At 45.7% G+C, this 17,459-nt stretch overlaps 1 protein-coding gene across 1 annotated transcript in view; it reads left to right on the forward strand.

The window, feature by feature from the left end:
• Nucleotides 1–4,320: 4,320 nt before the first annotated feature.
• The window catches only part of SLC7A11 (solute carrier family 7 member 11), a 1,087,616-nt gene continuing 1,074,477 nt past the window's right edge, over nucleotides 4,321–17,459 (forward strand). Inside the window, exon 1 of the mRNA XM_069631050.1 lies at nucleotides 4,321–4,950. Coding sequence (XP_069487151.1) covers nucleotides 4,662–4,950 — 289 coding nt within the window. The 5' untranslated portion in view covers nucleotides 4,321–4,661. The remainder of the gene's footprint in view (nucleotides 4,951–17,459) is intronic.

Below are 17,459 nucleotides of genomic sequence, written 5' to 3' on the forward strand. Positions count from 1 at the left end.
GCTACCACCTTTTCAATGTTTGTAAAGTCTGCTCCTCTCTCACCTTCTATGCCACTAAACTTTTAATCTCCTCCCTCACCTTCTCTTGTATTTTCTATTGTTCTACTCTCCTCTTTAGACTCCTGCTTCTCATCTCGCCCGCCTCAAATCCCTCTACCACTCTGCCATCCGTATCCTTTGTCTTCTCGCTCCTCATGACTCCATTTCCTCTTCGCCTTCTTACCTTGGCTGGCTTCCCTTTCACTCCCAACTTAATTTTGTCTTTAAATCTCTTCACTATCTTGCATCCCCATTTTTTTCCTCTCTCCTTTCATTCTACACTCCCTCCCGCTCACTCTGATGGACCAATCTCTTCCTACACATTGTTCCCCCATCCTCATGTGCCTCTTCTCGCTTCTGCTCCTTTGAGCTCCTTGCCCCCCTGCACTGGAACTCTCTACCTCTTTCTATCTGCTCCATCACCACCTATTCCTCCTTCCGTGCTTCCTTGAAATCTCTTCTTGTCCGTTCCCCACCCTGACACCCTTATCCCCTCCTTTCACCCCTCTCTCTCTCTCTCCCCTCATGTCTTCCCCTACTTACCTCTCCCTACCTGCTCCATTTCCTCTTACGCTTCCTCCCCTCCACTTGCATCTTCATTCTATTCCCCATCCTGTCTCCGTCATCCTTCCCCTTCTTCACCCCCTATTTTTCTTGTTTATTGACACAGGCAAATTGTTCTACATACTGTTTTACTGGTTTGAATTATGTTTTGTAATGTGCTTCTATTGTTATCCTCTTATATGTATTCTTGTTGTTATAATGTAAAGAGCTTTGGCATAAAGCGCTATATAAACATAATAAATACAATACAATACTATCTTGTTATTAACTAATCAGTCAAAGGAGTTGTGTGTGTTTGCAGTGGTTCTGGTACTGGGTTTACAGTATTTTTGACTGGTAGGATTCCAGTATGTCACTTCTAGTATCAAGGAGTCGTTGTTCCATGGACCGTTGGTGCATTTGGTTTGCTTGGGCCAGCAATTTCAAGGTCTTTAAGTAACCCATAACTTGTTTTATGCTCCCTGGTATTATGTGTAGGTCAGATCACAGTGTTTTACCGAGTGTCGATGGATGCTGTGGACCGGCGTAGACCGGCTTGTTGCAGAAGCGCCGGCGCTAAGGTGCCTGACTCTTGAAGAGTGATGCCGGTGTTGCTGGGAAATGTAGTTTCCCAAGGTTATTTTCCTAGTTCAAGCAGACGAGCTTGAGCAGGAAGACAGTTTGTCAACAAAGGGAGCCATAGTCCCTTGAATGGTAAGCAAGATTGTCAAAATAATGCCAGATGTCTTAATGCTAATAGTTCTTAGCGGAGTGATGGAGTTTAAAGGATCCTCCAACACTGAGAAAATGTGCGTGCCGGTTGGTAATGATATTTCTGTTACAGCCCCCAAAAGGATGTGGATCTTAACAGTATCAGGCAATCAGTTACCCCAATCAGTTTCAATACCGTTCTCACAGCTCACTACAAGTAAGTAGGCAATATACAATCTTCAATGTGGTGCAACGCGTAGCAGCATAGCAGCATCAGACCTGGTCTGCTCTAACTAACCTTTATGATAAATACTCCTGATAAGGGGATGCTGGTGTCTGTGTGGTGTGCACATTAATTATATTTACCGCCCTTACGATCATCCCGAGTGACTGGGGATATAATTTTATCTTTGGCTGTAGACCTCAATCTCTGTAGTCATGTCTATTTTGCATGCCTACCCTATATTGTGAAGATTATCTCCATACGTATGAGTTAAAACGTAAATACTTGTTTTGCTTCCTCTTAAAACACGGAAAAGGCTTTCTGCTGTTCTTTTACTGCCTTCTGAGTTTTCTATGTTGTCGAGTTGCACTAGACTTTATTCTGGCGTGAGGTCTTTCAAGATTTGGACTTTATTTCTTAACCAGCAGAGCAATGAAATTCCACCTTAGGCTTCACTGGAGATCATGGACAGAAAACAGGAGGAATCTTCGCAGGAATGTGCCACTCTTCGGGTGCTGGGGAACCGCATATATACATGGCTGCATATTTCATTCTACTGTAGAGACTAAATTGTATCCTCGAGTTTGAAGGATGCGTCTGATCAGTGGCATTGCTAAGGGGAGACGGAGGGGGGGCTATAGGCCCGGCTCTTTTGGTTTTATTCCCGGATAGAAGCACAGGGGCGACAACCAAAAGGCTAGCTAGCACTGAGTCCCGACAATCACGATATTAGCGTAGCCTTTCCAGACCTAGCAATACCCCTGCGCCTGATCTACCCATCAATGCCCTTTTTTTCTGCAGCAAACCCACATAGCAACATTACTCAATTCTACTGTTCAAATATGTGCACGGTTAGGGTGTGGGACCCTTCTCCCTACCACTGGCCCCTTCATACACTTAACTGATTCATGTAATGCCCCGGGACCACGCCACTGTTTATCATTGCACCTTCTACGTAGTAGAGAGTATTGCATACATGTACCTTAGCAAACTAACACATACCCATGTGCAATTAATGTGTGCAGTGGTGGTCACGTTAACTTTACATGCTCAAGTAAAGCGATGTGCGGTTGCACATAAAACGTTGCTTGTGCTCCAAATATACTGTACTGTGCACTGCCTGCACAGTCTGGACATGCTCCTGGTGACCATGATCACTGTCCTGCTAACGTGCAGTGCGTGCATTTGCGTAAAGCATGAACTGATGTCTCCTTGCAAGGTCCATCTCTACATGGACCGTGTTTATTCATGACCAATTTGAAGCTTTGTCAGACCCACACAAGTGTCTGTCATTCCCTCATTAGCACCAGTTAACTCATAGAGAACCATGATGCTGGCTTTAGAAAATTAATGAAAAGCAAGTCATGGTTTTCCTGCCTGCGATAAAGACCGCGGGATGGAGGTTTGTTGCTAAACTGTCTTTAATCAGGGCTGTGAATTGGGGTGGTCTGAAAGGGGGGAACTTCATAACGATTCTCAGGCCTGAAGTAAAATTGATGCTGAGGACTGAAGAAAATAAATAAATAAGCCCAAACTGTTGACATTGCTAATGCTTGTTTGCCTTTTTTCCTCCCTGCTGAAAGCCCAAAGTGCTGCATCACTACATTCTGCATTTCTCTGTGTTTCCTTTAAATAGGTGGGTTTGTATAGTATTGTTTTAGTTCTTATAAGTGTGTTTAATTAAAGTATATGTATTTTTTATAGAACCTTGATTGGATATTCCTTTATTTTGGATTTTTGGTCTTGCTGTGTGAATTCTGAGCGTATAGTCTTCCCTTGACCCACGCTACCACAAAAGGCAAAGGGGGTAGATCTCTTAGCTGTGCCTGTTTCAGCTTTGTGAATGGAATCACTGTTGGTTTGTAGAGGTGTGCAGCTAAGTAGGCGGTTTAGCCACAATCCTTCCCTATGCTCCTGCAGAGCCGAAGTAGTTTGTCGCAGTCCCACATTTAGGTATCTCTGGGAAAGCGCGCTGCTTTGTTCTGTGTTGTATTCTTTTGCGTCTTCCAACTAGGTATCCCTAACTAAGTGCACTGCATTATTCTATACTGTGCCATATATTGTGTTCCCACATCTAAGCACACGTTCATTGTTGAGATCCATATGCTGCTCGCACAGGCGCTAGCTACTACTCCTGGTCATAAAGGCACCAACAGTAAGCACATCTTTGATTCATGGAAGTGTTTTATAATGGCGCAATCCCATAGGAAAACGTTCCATGAATCAGGCACCTTCTGTTTTCCCTCTCCTCAACCCAGAAAACCCTCCCCCACACTTTTCATTAAAAAAACCTTAGGGAGCACCTGGAGACCACGACAATGCCAGCAGCATGCGGTTTACATTTTCAAAATAACAAACACCCACCACTACGAAGACCTCAGATCGACACGATGCGTGTGTCTGAAGAACCTGGTCAACAAAAGTATTACGCATTTCAGAACATCACATAGGCGTGTTGCTAAGAAACACTGGGGCGGGCGTATTTGCCATACCTGTCGAATACACCTGTGCAGCGTACTTGTACCGCCTGGGGTTAAGCCGAACATAATCGTGCTAGATCTCGAATAAACACAGGTCAGCTGTTAGGCAAGCAGACTCTCCCAGCAGTGTGTGATTCCGGCAACTTAAGGATATAATGGTTTCCCTGGCATAACACCGTGTTTGTTTCTGCATGACACGCTTAGTTTAAATGATATGAGGAGGGGCGGGTGCGACACACCTTCCTTCCAGGCCCCACCCTCCATTTTTTACGTTTAAGTGTGCGCTTTCTTCGGTACGCTCACGCTTGTCTTGTGAAACTCGCTGTTCTTGTACCTAGGAAAGTGCTGAGTAATGCATGCGCGTTCGACGGGTCTGATGCAAACCTGGGGATTTTGCATCATCGCCCAGCGGCAATAACCCGGTGTGACAAGAGCTTAAAGGCTGTGCATGGTTAGTCGGAAGCTGAGTTGGGCTCCGGTGATAGGGTGGCTGAACTTGGCTTTTTAGAGCAGAGTGAGTAGCAGCCGGGCAGGAGAAAGACGTCTTTTGATGCTTAAACTGAAACTTTTGAAAGGGAGCCGTGACTGCGCAGAGGAAGTCGAGTCAGAGACAGACACCTGCTGCCACACACGCCCGCTATAAAGGCACTGCATTTGCGCTGAGTATGTATAGGAAACAAACTTTCGCCGTCCCAGACATCTCCAATGGAAATGTCCAGCCAGGAGAGTCCAATGGCAGGCTGTCCCAGGCGAGCTACAAGCAGCCGGCAAAACCTGAGGACAGGGTTATCCTAAAAAAAAAAGTCACTTTGCTGAGAGGGATTTCGATTATAATCGGCACTATCATAGGAGCCGGGATTTTCATCACCCCCAAGGGAATCCTGCAAAACACTGGAGGCAGCGTAGGCATGTCTTTGATCGTCTGGACCGGATGTGGCATCATCTCCCTGTTAGGTAAGTGTGGGGAACTGTGCAGGATCTATGCACAATGCGTGCTGCAGAGTCCAGACTGGTGTGTTTAGCAGGGAACGCCACAGAACTAGACGTGCCTCTAATGCATGATCGTGTACATTTCTTAAACTAAACCGGCCTAGGCCTTTGTGGGAGGATAGGGAGAGCGTGCAGAAAGACCAGCAGACAGATAGCATTTGCTTAAAGAACCAATCCTTGATCGAGTTCACACAATTGATAATTTCACACATGAGTTATGGATTGTTTTTAAAATGGTTTTGCTTGTTTTTTCCAAGAGGAAATGATATTGTGCAGAAGAGTATTATGCTTAAACCATATAGATATATATCTTTATTTATTTTTACTTTTGTAAAGCGCCTAAATCCGGGATAATCAAGGCGCTGTTACACGACGAGTTACACGTATTGCAGAGACCTGGAAAATACATGTATACTTATGTATAACTCATATATTTTTATTTTTTTATTTACGTGTGTATAGCCATGTGCAGGCTTTTACAAGGAACGTTGCGACAATGCCAAGTCGGAGTAAAGTGCTGTGACTCGTGATTTTGACTTTCCTTATTAAGTTTGCAGTGCTTCGACTTTCTCAAGTGCTAGATTTAAAATCTTTGCCGTCGCGATTGTCCATTTGGTGTTTTCTCCGCTTATGAGGCGGGCCCACCATGATTCTTCTTCGCGTAAGTCCCGGTCTGAAAATAGAGGGCATAGGTACGCGGCTCTTGCCTCCCGTGTTGCTCGACAAGACATCAGTAAGTGTCGTTTCGTTTCCAGGTGTTCTTCAGGACATAGTCGGCATTCGTTCGAGGTTGACGGAGATCTTATTTTCAGTATTTCACCCGTTGGGAGGAGATTTAGTTTCGCTCTCATGAATGTCTTAGTTTTTTGACTGGAAACATTGCGATGTATGCCATGGTGTCTTTGGCTTTTCTGGTTCATGTAGGTGCTTGCTGTCAGATCTTGCGTAGTGATCCAGTCCTGATCGTCCATTTTTTGTTTGACTCTTTGGGGGTTCAGGATTAGGTTGTGTTCTGTGCATTCCACGAGTTTGAGTTGCTTAAGTCAGCCCAAGTGTTCAGCATGCTGCAGCTTCCGTTTTTGATTTCTTTGTTGATCAGTTTATACATGGAAAGGGTCTCCGGTATTTGGATCTTTCGATAGAGCTGCATGCTGTTGTGCTTGACCATTGTTTCTAAAGCGAGCAGGCCGAGCTCATATCGTATTGCAGGAATAGATATAGATTTTGGGATTTAAGTAAGGATCTCCACAGGAAACCCTCTAACTTCGACCAGATTGTTGTCAGGATGGCCGGATCTTGGACCCACTGAGAGACCAACTTGGTTTTTCGTGATTTTTTGATGTTTCTCCAGTATCAAAATTTTCATTTTTGTCTTGTTGATCTTCAAGTAGTTTTTTTCAATGTAGATCGCCAGGTTGTTCAGTTGTCTCTGAAGGCCAATAGGTGTTTGGTCTAACGAGATTAAGTCATCCGCATAGAGAAGCCTCGGGACACAGGAGTTTACGTTTTCAGGCGGAAAAGATTGCACAAGGGTTGTCAAATTTTTATAGTCACTGAGGAAAGCGATAAACAGGGTGGGTGCCATGAGGTAGCCTTGTTTCACTCTCCTTTTGGAGGGTATTTCCACCAGCAACAAACTCTGTTTACTGAGTCTTACTCGCATACTAGTGTTAGAGTGGAGAGCGATTAAGGGGCCCAGATGTGAAGGTGGACAGTTCCAAGCCACTAGTTTTTGCCAGAGTTTTGTACAATCGACTCTGTAGAACACCTGTGTTAGATCAATGAAGGCCAAATAAACTCTTTCGGCACCGGCTCTGGTTTTGCTTTTGATGATATTTAGCATCATGATGTTGACCGATGTGCTTGCGTTCTTCATAAAACCTGTTTGGAATGGGTCAGCACACGGAGACAGTCTGGCCCACGCTTGAAGTTCTGAGGAGAAGAGATGCAAAAATCTTGATATCTAGTAAGGCAATTGGCCTATAATTGCCTGGGGTGTCTTTATTGCCTTTTTTGAATATAGGGACCACCACCGCTGTAGTGCATGACATCAGAATAGATTTGGCGTTTTGGCATCGGCTGTAAGTCTGATGGATTAGGGTGGACCACTCGTCAGGGTGAGATTTTAAGTCTATATTAGTTAAGCCGTCCGGCCCAGGAGCTCTAGATGATTTCATTTTCAGGATTGATCTTTTGATATCATCTTTGTCTGATTCATCTTCCCAGGTGGATGTGGGCGACTTTCTCGTGCTCTGGTTAGTGCCCGTAGGAGAGTCGAAGAGTGTTGTAAAATGTTCCACCCATCTTGCTTCTCCGACTGTGTTTGTGAGGATCTTGTCTGCTTGGGGTTCCGTGCTTCTTATTAGGGACCAGAATTATTTAGTCTTCTTGGTGCTCACTGTCTTTAACATTTGTTAATCGTCTTGTTTGTACATCTTTGCCCGGTGGTTTTTGAGCCATTGTTTGTATTTCTGTGTTTCTGCTGCTAGGATAGATCTTGCCTGAGGCGTCTGTAGTTTTGATACCAGCCTTTTGAGTGTTCGGAGATGCCTCCTTTCTACCAGCACTTTGTTGTAGCCGTGGTTTCTCGACAGTCTAGGTTGAGTTTTCGTGGTTTGTGCTCTTCTATAGATCAGTAGCAAAGGTTGGTGGTTAACTGGGTCGCCTTTTACTCTATCTGAGTTAACTGTTTGCAATTTGTATTTTTCTGTTAGCTCGACGATGTTCGTGGCCGATAGTCGCAGCTGGGTTTGGTGGCGGTTTGTTTCAAGACTGGGGTTGTAGGATTGGTTTTCAACGCACCATTTGTTCCACTCCATGGTCAGTATGTTGTGATCACTTTCCGCTGTTTTAATAACCTTAAATGCGCGTATTGAGGGTAACAAAGAACGGGAGACAACGATGTAATCCAGAGTTGCCGATTTATTGGATCTTTGCCACGTCGCAATCTGTTGTCCAAAGTCCTCAATTTCCGCTACATTATGGGAATTTCGGGAATTCATGAGGTCCATCCATGCTACCCCTCTCATTGGTGGAGAATCTGGTGTTTTCAGTCTTGGTCGCTGCTCCATTTAATTGACATTTAGCATTTAGGTTGCCACAGATATCAATATCTGATACCTGATGATCTATCCGTAGCTCGTCGATTGCTTCTGCCACAAGCATGCAAAAGGCAGTGTTTGAGGTACGCTGGGGATTCCAGTGACGGTTTATGAAGGCAAGCTGGTAGGATGCCTGTTTCGTACTCTTCAAATTGTTGTAAGCACTGGACAGGAAGGTAGCCAGATGACCATTTGATTCGGATATCTTCTTTTTGATGTTTAGTCCCATACCAGAGCGCACGGCCAGAAGGAAACAAGATGAGGGGCGGCCTAAAGACTGCAGGAGAGATTAGGACCGAGAAGCCGTTGAGAGCCAGTGGATCTTTAACCAGGTCTCTTGCAAGCATAGAACATCAAAGGCTCCTAAATTGGTGCCTCCAGGTTGAGTTAGATGGGTGTGGCCCCTCGTGTTCCATGAGCCGAACTTTAGTGGTGTCATTGACGGCAGGTTGTTGGCAAGTACAGTGGCTTCTCTGGGCTTCTCAGTGTGGTTGGTTAGTTGCTATTTCCTCAGTTTGGTTGTTAGGACTTTCGAAAACCAATCCCGTCTTTGGAGTGTTTAATCGTGCGGTCTGGTGCCTTGTTTTCTAGGCTCTGTGGCGAGGTTTTCCTTTTCATGATTTGACGAGGTTGTTTGCGGTTTGCGTCTTTCCTGGTGATCCCTTGGCTTTTCAGCTAGCCTTGTTCCTGTGGGCCCGCTGTTTTGTTTTTGCTTGTCACTCCCATTGTCAGATCTTTGGCGATTCTTCGAGTTGTGGTTGCTCGCTGTTTGGAGGGTTTCACTGTGCTTTTGGTTTCTCTTAGGTGTGTGGAGCTTGCCCCATCCTAATTTTTTATATAGATCTTCAGTTTTTGAGATGTAGTGGCTCCTTTTCCCCACGTCTTCCCTCGTGGTTTCGGGATTTGGGGCCGTCAGCAAGCTATGATCAATTTCTGTAAGTCGGAAGCTCATTTTATGCAGCTCCCTGTAGACAGAGTTTGGAAGGTTGCAAATCTTCTCCGCTTTTATGTGGAGGTAGGCCTTTGATGTGTGTCCCCTGTGGTAAGGTTCGATTAATACCATGTCTTCTGTTCTTAAAACTCTCAGACTTCTGATGTTTCTAAGTAGGTCTAAGACTGTTCTTCTGTTTAGTATCAGCTCCGCCTTATACAATGGTGTTTGTTATAGTTTAAAGATGCAGACTTTTCTTTTTACAGAGTGGGGTGGTTTCACATGGGGTTCTGGGTTTTGCCTAGTGGGCTCCACTTCATGCCTATCTGGATGTCTATGGTGTATGGGTTTCGGGTCTTCTGGTTGGTCAGGAGCGATTGCTCCGCTTCCACTACTTTGCTGTAGCCCTGTGGTATCGGTTTGAACGTTGTGCTTCGCTGCAGATGGCGATTTTCTGGAGGATTTAGCAGGTTGCTCCGATGACAAGTTCCTCTTATGTTCCCATCCTCTAGCAGGTGGTTTTGACGGGTCGTAGTATGTATTTCGTCGCGACTGTCCTGCGTCTGTGTTTCCCTGTGCACGTCTTTTGTATCCATCCTCCGTCGGTTGGAGGAGACTTGGTTGGCTATCAGGATCTTGGGAAGTGTTTAGTGAAAAGTCCATCAGTTCTTTATCTTCCAAGAAATCCTCAACTGTTATTGGGGACTTGGGTGGCGTGTGTAACTTGGTGTCCGACAGATGCTTTTCCTTTAGTTGCCTAGAGTGAAGTGGCATTTTGCGTGCGACCCCCGGCAATTGCCTTTCGCTCCGTGATATCGAGCTCTGTGTTGAGAGTGTTCGTTGTGGCCAAACTCAGCGTTACTTGTCTCGTTTTTGTACTGTCTGCTTTGGTTTTGATTTTCATGTTGTTGAAAATTGCAAAACTCTTTGGTGTATCGTTAGGGGTCGCCAATATTTGCGGGGATGTTGAGGTCTTTTGGGCCAGGAGGTCTTTTGGGCCAGGTGCGTTTGTATTGGCTTTGGCAATTGCAGGGCTGGTAAAATATCTTCTCCTCCTTTTGGGTAGTTCGGTTGGAGTTCGGCTCTGGTGATATACTGATCACCAATCGCTGGGTCTGATAGCCCCTGGTTTACTTGGGAAGCTTGTGTCACTAAGGACTTACTGATTGGAGGTAGTCCCATTCTTTGTGTTACGGGAGATGTCTGAATTTCTCTTTCTGATGTTTTAGACTTATGGGGGCGCTCTGATGGTCATAAAGGTGGACAAACCTTGTTCGAAAGAATTTGGCTTTCCAGATGCTGTCGATGTTCTGTGGCCTTGAGCTCCGTGGCGGTTATGTATCCTTTTAAGAATGTGAGTTTTGAGTTCATCTGTGCAATCAGGGTTGTCTGATCTTTCAGGGAGTAGCTGACTGACTCGTAGAGCTTGCTGAAAGGAGTTAATGCAATTGTCCCAGTTGACATGATAGACATCAAGTCAGGTTTCTTCTGCGTCTTGTCCTTTTGGTACTATGCCTGATAGTTCCCTTGATCGCTGATAGGTGGTTGGCGTATGTGCTGCTGAGTTTTTTTGATGAATAGGTCTGAGGGAGATGGTGGAAGAGTCACAATGCTTTGGTGGCCCGCCTGGCCCAGTTTTAGTGGATGAGTTTGTGTCCCTCTGCACTGCATGGAGTGACGGGCATTAGGTGGTTCCAGTCCCTGTTTGTTAGGTGCTGGGCACAACTTGAGGGAATCTCTAAAGTGCCCATCTGTTGTGATGGGTGACTGTCTTTGTAGCGGTACCCGGGTGGCCGAAATCCATCAGCTGTGATCCGTTCTCCAGGTGTCTCAAGGTTGCTGGCAAAATGCAATGCCGAGTTATCTGGGGGGGCTCCCGGGGTGGTCGCTCTTGTATGCCGTTTACCTTGGCACCCCTCCCGGAGTTCGAGCACCTTAGCCTCTTCTTTTCTCCCGGTTGTAGGTTCTTGTGTGACGGAACTTGGAGATTTGGGAGAGTGAGAGGGGGTGGCAGTGGTTGGAGTATCTGCTTGTTAGTCGCTTTTGACTGTTCCAGTTTACGCGTTTTAGTTGCCGGAGAGTCCTGGACTGCTTCCAAGATTTCAGCTTCGGACAATTCAGCTGTTAGGTCGAGTTTCCTCTTTCCCTGTTTTTGAAGAAATCTAATAGGGCACTTGCTAGCAGTGGGATAGATAGGGATTGTTTGCGGGCGTCAACTGTTTTACTTATAGTGGTCTTTTTTTCCGGGCGCTGTATCATGCTACCTCCTTTTTTTCTGTCTGAAGTAGACAAGGGTCTTAATCTTTTGCATTTATTTTGGAATAGGTTTTGGGATGGGGTCATTTTTGTGTTTTTTAGGGAGGATAAGAACTCGTTTGTTTCTTTGCTATTTCTGCGTCTCGGACATGGTCCAACACTGTGTGGTTTTTGTCTATTTGAGGCATGGATTCGTTTTGTGATTCTTCTTCCTGAGGAACCCAGTCGTTGTCTGAATCCGCAAGTGGTGTAGTAGCTATGCTTGCGGTTTCTTTGTGCCGGGTGGATAAGTCTGCAATAGTGTTTGCATTAATGTTTGCTGGCCCTCCCTCAAGTACTGCGTGGATAAGCGCTTTTGTAGTTAGAATAACTGGTATTAATGGTGGATCCCCCTCCGCTGTGCCTCCCAGGTATGAATTTGCGGCATTCCTGTTTGCAGCAATGTTTTTGCAGGCGGGGGCGTCTTCTCCCCGCCGGCCACCAGAGCGGGATCAGTGATCGTACTGTTAAGCGGCTTCACTTCAACACTACAGCTAAGTCAATGCCTAGTCTGGGATGCTGAGGGAAACCCTTATTGATATATTTTTAGGTCCAGTTCATGTACTCTGGATGACAACCCTTGTATAACACCCCTCTCTTAGAATCCCCCTGACCCCACTGAGCCACGAAGTAGGTCTGTTTTCCAAATTTACAAGGTTTATTTGAGAAATATAACAGTATATATCTATCACACTTTTATAATAAATTAATATTGGATATCACACTTAAAATATGACAGTGATCAACAATGGATAATGTTCTACTGGCAAACTGATTTGGTTACTTAGAAGTATTATAGAGGATGAGGTAGCTGACATGCTTTATGGTTTCAAGGAAAAGCAAGGTGGAATAAATGCAGTACAGAAAATATACTGATATGGTTTCACAAGAGATAATATGTTCACTTTTCCCCTGGTGGCAATTCACCCCCCCCCTATATGCAATACAAGGAGATGGAAGTAACACACACAGTCTTCAGTAATACAATCAAATACAATACGAAATTCAGTTCCCCCCCAGCAAGCTTAGACAACAGGTATGCTTTTTAAAACACGGGAAAGAGTGCTTTGTAATGTGGTGGCAAGGAAGTGAAAAATGCTAAAATTGCTTTTAATTCCCTATAGGAGGTTCAGGGTGAGTGGTAGACACTTTAAATCAATTCAGGTCAGCCCTAACAATGGTTCAGGGATGGTTATTAGGTTGCAAACGAATTTTAGCAGTTCAGGCAAAAGCGGCTATCTTTTTACAGATGACGAAATTAGGCCAAATCGGAAATCGCTGTAAATTTTGCGAGTGCTTAAATCGCGATTGCGGTAAAAGTTAAATCTCTTTCCTAGGACAAACGGTTCCCGAGATATGGACGATTTTGTGAAGGTAGTTTTTCGGATTTAAAGTAAACTCAAAATGACAGGTGACCGCTTGCAGCTGCAGAATTGACAGGTGACAGTTGTGCAGCTTTAAAAATGACAGATGACACGATTTCTCGGAGGCTGTTCTAATTAGGTTAAAATAGTTTGGATTAGATTATTTTAAACTCAGAGATTGGTTCTGCACAGTTCTGGCAGATACTCACTCCTAATTTTGAAATGAATGGGCCTCGTCACGGATCTGGTCAACACGTCCAGTGGCGGTTCTCTCTGCTCGGCGGGTCAATCAGGCACCGGTTCTGCTCACAGCGATCCGAATCTCTGGTTCTGCTCACAGTGGTTTGGGTCTGGTCTGCGGTTCCGGCAAAAGTTCTTGGCAAAGAATTCAAACAGCTCACCCGGCTGTTGAATAGTTTGGTTAGGTTTGCTGGATTCTGAAGGCCTGCTGAGAATACTTTTGCTTGCAGTGGGCCTTCTAGGTTCAAAGTTCTGTAGTCTATGGGTCCCTGGTTCTGGTCTCTGTCTGGAATGGATGTCGGCCGTCAAAATGCTCCGCAGAAATGGAAAATGAATCTCTCTACCTGTCCCAGCAGTCTCTATTTATGTGTTTTGGAAGTGGGTGTGTGCGTGGCATAACTGAACCTGCCCCTCTCTTGATTTGATAGGTCAATAGATTCTTTGGTCCCTGATTTGGGAAGGGATAGTGTGTCAGAGTGATGTCATTTTTATGACCTACAGAAATGACACTCCCCTGGTCAATGTGCACACACATCTATTTCTGATCCAAATACATATTTCCCAGGTACACAAGTGGTTGACATTACATGTACATATTACACATTGCTTCCGGTAGTGTCATGATCTCTGCTTCCAAAAGGTCAGGGTTTTCCCAACTCCCTTGGAAGCAGATCCATAACCCAGGTTCCGAGTGCCAACCAGTCCCAATTGGGACCTTTTGGACCCAGTCCTGGTGCCAGTGGCACCAGGCTCATAAATATGCCCAGTCCCAGCGCTGGAAGCGCCGGGCTCATAATGCTTGGATGGACATACCTTCAGCAGACCATGCTGCTTACTTGCCTGCCAGTTGAGCCTCTGATCCTCTTCTGTTTGGAACTACGTTTCCTGTTGGGTGGGGCTGGAGCCACTCCCTAGATTCAGAACACTGGAACTCTTCTGGAAGGCAGGAACTCTTTTCTTACCAGGAACTCTTTTCTTACTTAGGCGTGGCTGTGGAAGGAGACACCTAAGCACTACAGGAGGCTATTTAAACCACACCCGGTGGATGAATCTTGCTTTGCGTTATTCTGCAACCTCTGCAGCAGAACGCTCATCGTGTCTTCTGCATCCGGTCCTGGGCCTAAGGAAAAAGGCTTACCATCCTGAATCCAGTCTTCAGCAACACCTATAAAGACAAGAAAGAACAGGTTAGCATTCCGGCATCTGAAAGGCAAAGGCCATCCTGAATCCAGTCTTCAGCAACACCTATAAAGACAAGAAAGAACAGGTTAGCATTCCGGCATCTGAAAGGCAAAGGCTTACCTACTCTTCGTGCGCTCCGGAGGTCTTCACACTGCATTCCGGCATCTGAAAGACAAAAGTTTACCAACTCTTCGCACGCTCCGGAGACCTTCGGCGCTGCATCCCGCATCTGAAAGACAAAACAAGGTGCGTTTCAAGACATTGGGGAACTTTAATACTCACGTGCCATTACTCCTTTCCACATCTAATCCAGTGGATATTCCGGCACCCTGCAGCCGCTCCGAACTCGTACCTGCAAAATAAAAAGACAGTTAGAGCGCATAGTGAAGCAGGCAACAAGCGCTTACTTACGTGCTTCCAGGCGCTTCTATTCATCACACGGGCTCCATCTTCAACTCACTTCAGCCCGTCATCCGCCATCGCCGGAACCCTGCAAAACAAGAGACATCATTACTAAAGACTTTAAAGACATTTGAATGACTCGAAACTTACCGTTCGTGCAGTAAACGACGGACAGCAGTCCTCTGAAGTCAAGAGGCCTGCGCTACCTATCCAGTGAAGAAACTGGTTACAGCACCCTGCCCCGAGGCAGATGGAGAGCTCGGCATTCACTTACCTAAGGTGAGAGCGTTAACCTTTGGGGGTCTACAGGAGAGGAGAAGAGGAAAGAGATAGGGACACCCCAATAACCCCAGTTCATTAACCCCATATTTTCTATCTGCAGACATCTTACTCTACACGTCAGGCATACAGTGCACAGAGGTCCAGCCCAAAGAGCCAACCGGGTGCTACACATCACCTTTGAAGATACGGTAGTCGCCCAGTCAAGACCGGCGCCTCTGCGAGAATCAGGTGAGCGTTACAGAACGCAAAGCCTACCGCAAAACTCTTGCCCAGGCGCTATGGAAACCTCGGATACTGACCCCCTAGCCCGGTTACTTGGGGAACTAAGGGCAGAAGTGCATGCAGCTCGTCAGGAAACGAATGCTCTAAGAAGGGAACTAATTATTTCCAAGGAGAGAACAGACAATCTTGCTAGACAAGTTCTACAGTCACAAGCCGGACAGACCCCGTTACAGGGGCAAATCTTCCTTCAACATCCTCTATGAATCCAGTGCAGATCAACCTACCTGGGAATGTACCTCTGGCTCCGCCCGAACGATTTTCTGGTGACCCAAAGAGGTTTGCAGTATTTATCAATCAGTGCCGGTTGCACTTCTTATGCCGGCCAGTAGCCTTTCCAACTGATCAAGCAAAAGTAGCTTTTGTACTTTCGTACCTTAGTGGCAATGCGGCAGACTGGTCGATCCCTCTAGTTAATCAAGATGATCCGGTTCTCCATGATTTTCAAGCCTTTCAGATTAGTATGGAAAAACTGTTCGCAAGACATGCACAGGGGCAGGCCTTGGACAATGAGCTTCTTTCGTTGCGACAGGGTAATCAAGACCTTTTGGCTTATATTGCATCTTTCAATAGACTAATAGTGGAAACTCAATGGCCTGAGGACAAAAGGATTACGCTGTTTTATAGAGGTCTACGTGGAGAGCTCAAAGACGTTTTAGCCCAAGTAGTGAATCCCCCACAAGACTGTTCGGATTATATAGACTTGGTCGTTCAAATAGATCACAGGCTGCAGAACAGGAAGGCCGATCGTTCCAAGTTTGATGCTCGAGTATTTTCCAAACCGCCAACTCCTTCCAAAGGAGTAGACTCCGGGGAACCCATGCAAATAGGGGGTCTGAAAGGTCCTCTAACACAAAGGGAGCGGGAAAGGAGGAAACAGTTGCAATTATGCCTATATTGCGGAAACTCGGGGCACTTTCTTCGAGACTGTCCGGTGAAACCTGCCAAGAAGGCAGTAGGAGCTGCAGTTACCAAAGTTACAAACTCTGAGCAGGGAAACGACCTCGCCCGACAAGAATAGAGGTCCTCTTGCCGAGCGTGAAAACCAGTTCCGTGACCTCGCATTTCGTGATACCTATGGTCCTCATTAGCCCTGATAATCCAGATTGATTACATGCAATTGAAGCTTACGTCGATAGCGGTGCCATCGGCAATTATGTGGATCATGAAATGGTTTTGAGGATGAATCTAACTCTTTGTCCCAAGGCTGTAAAGGACGTCATTACTACGGTGGATGGTACGGAGATAGCCTCCGGGCCAGTAACGCATACCACTCAAGAGGTGACGCTAGTAAGTCAAGATGGACACCATGAGAAGATAGTGTTCGATGTGATCAAGGCCCCTCAGTTTCAGATTATTCTAGGAATACCTTGGTTAGAGAAACACAATCCTCTGATCGATTGGCGAGCAAGAACGGTCCAGTTTCCAGAATGTGTCTCTACTTGTCACCCTCTACCTGGTGTTGCACTGGCCGCAATTTCTTCAGAGACTCCCCAGTTACCTCCCGAATACCTAGAATACCAAGATGTTTTCCGGAAGGATCAGGCTAACTCTCTACCTCCTCATAGGTCTTATGACTGCCAGATAGACCTGATACCTGGATCTACTCCTCCTTGTAGTAGAATTTATGCCCTCACCGAGCCTGAGAACCTTCACCTTCGACAATACCTGGATCAATACCTGGCAAATGGGTTTATTCGTCCTTCCAAGTCCCCTGCTTCTTCAGCTTTGTTCTTCGTTCCAAAAAAGGAAGGAGACCTTAGAACTTGTATCGATTATCGCTCCCTGAACCAGATCACCGTTAAGAATAGATATCCGTTACCTTTGATCCCTGAACTCCTGGACCAAGTCAGAAAAGCATGCATATATACAAAGCTGGATCTTAGAGGAGCTTACCACTTGGTACGAGTAAAAGAGGGCGATGAATGGAAGACAGCCTTCCGCACCAAGTATGGGCTATTTGAATATCAGGTCATGCCCTTCGGACTTTGCAATGCCCCGGCCGCCTTTCAATATTTTATGAACGATGTCCTCAGAGAGCTCATAGATGTATGTGTTGTTGTTTACATTGACGACATCCTCGTTTATTCTTCATCGGAATCTGAACATCGGAAACACGTGAAAATGGTCCTCGAAAGATTGCGTCAACACAAACTTTTCGCTAAGTTGGAAAAATGTGTTTTCAACGTGACTGAAGTTGAATTCTTGGGATTCATATTATCACCTGGCGGAGTGCGTATGGATTCAAAGAAGGTCGATGCAGTTCTCAAATGGCCATCACCATCCTCTGTAAAAGGTGTGCAAAGCATGTTAGGCTTCGCTAACTTTTACCGCAGGTTTATCCCCGTATTCTCTCGAATAGTCCAGCCCATCACTGCCTTGTTAAAGAAAAACAAA

This window comes from Ambystoma mexicanum, chromosome 6q (genome assembly GCF_040938575.1).
Source record: "Ambystoma mexicanum isolate Mex_15411 chromosome 6q, UKY_AmexF1_1, whole genome shotgun sequence".
Lineage (NCBI taxonomy): Eukaryota > Metazoa > Chordata > Amphibia > Caudata > Ambystomatidae > Ambystoma > Ambystoma mexicanum.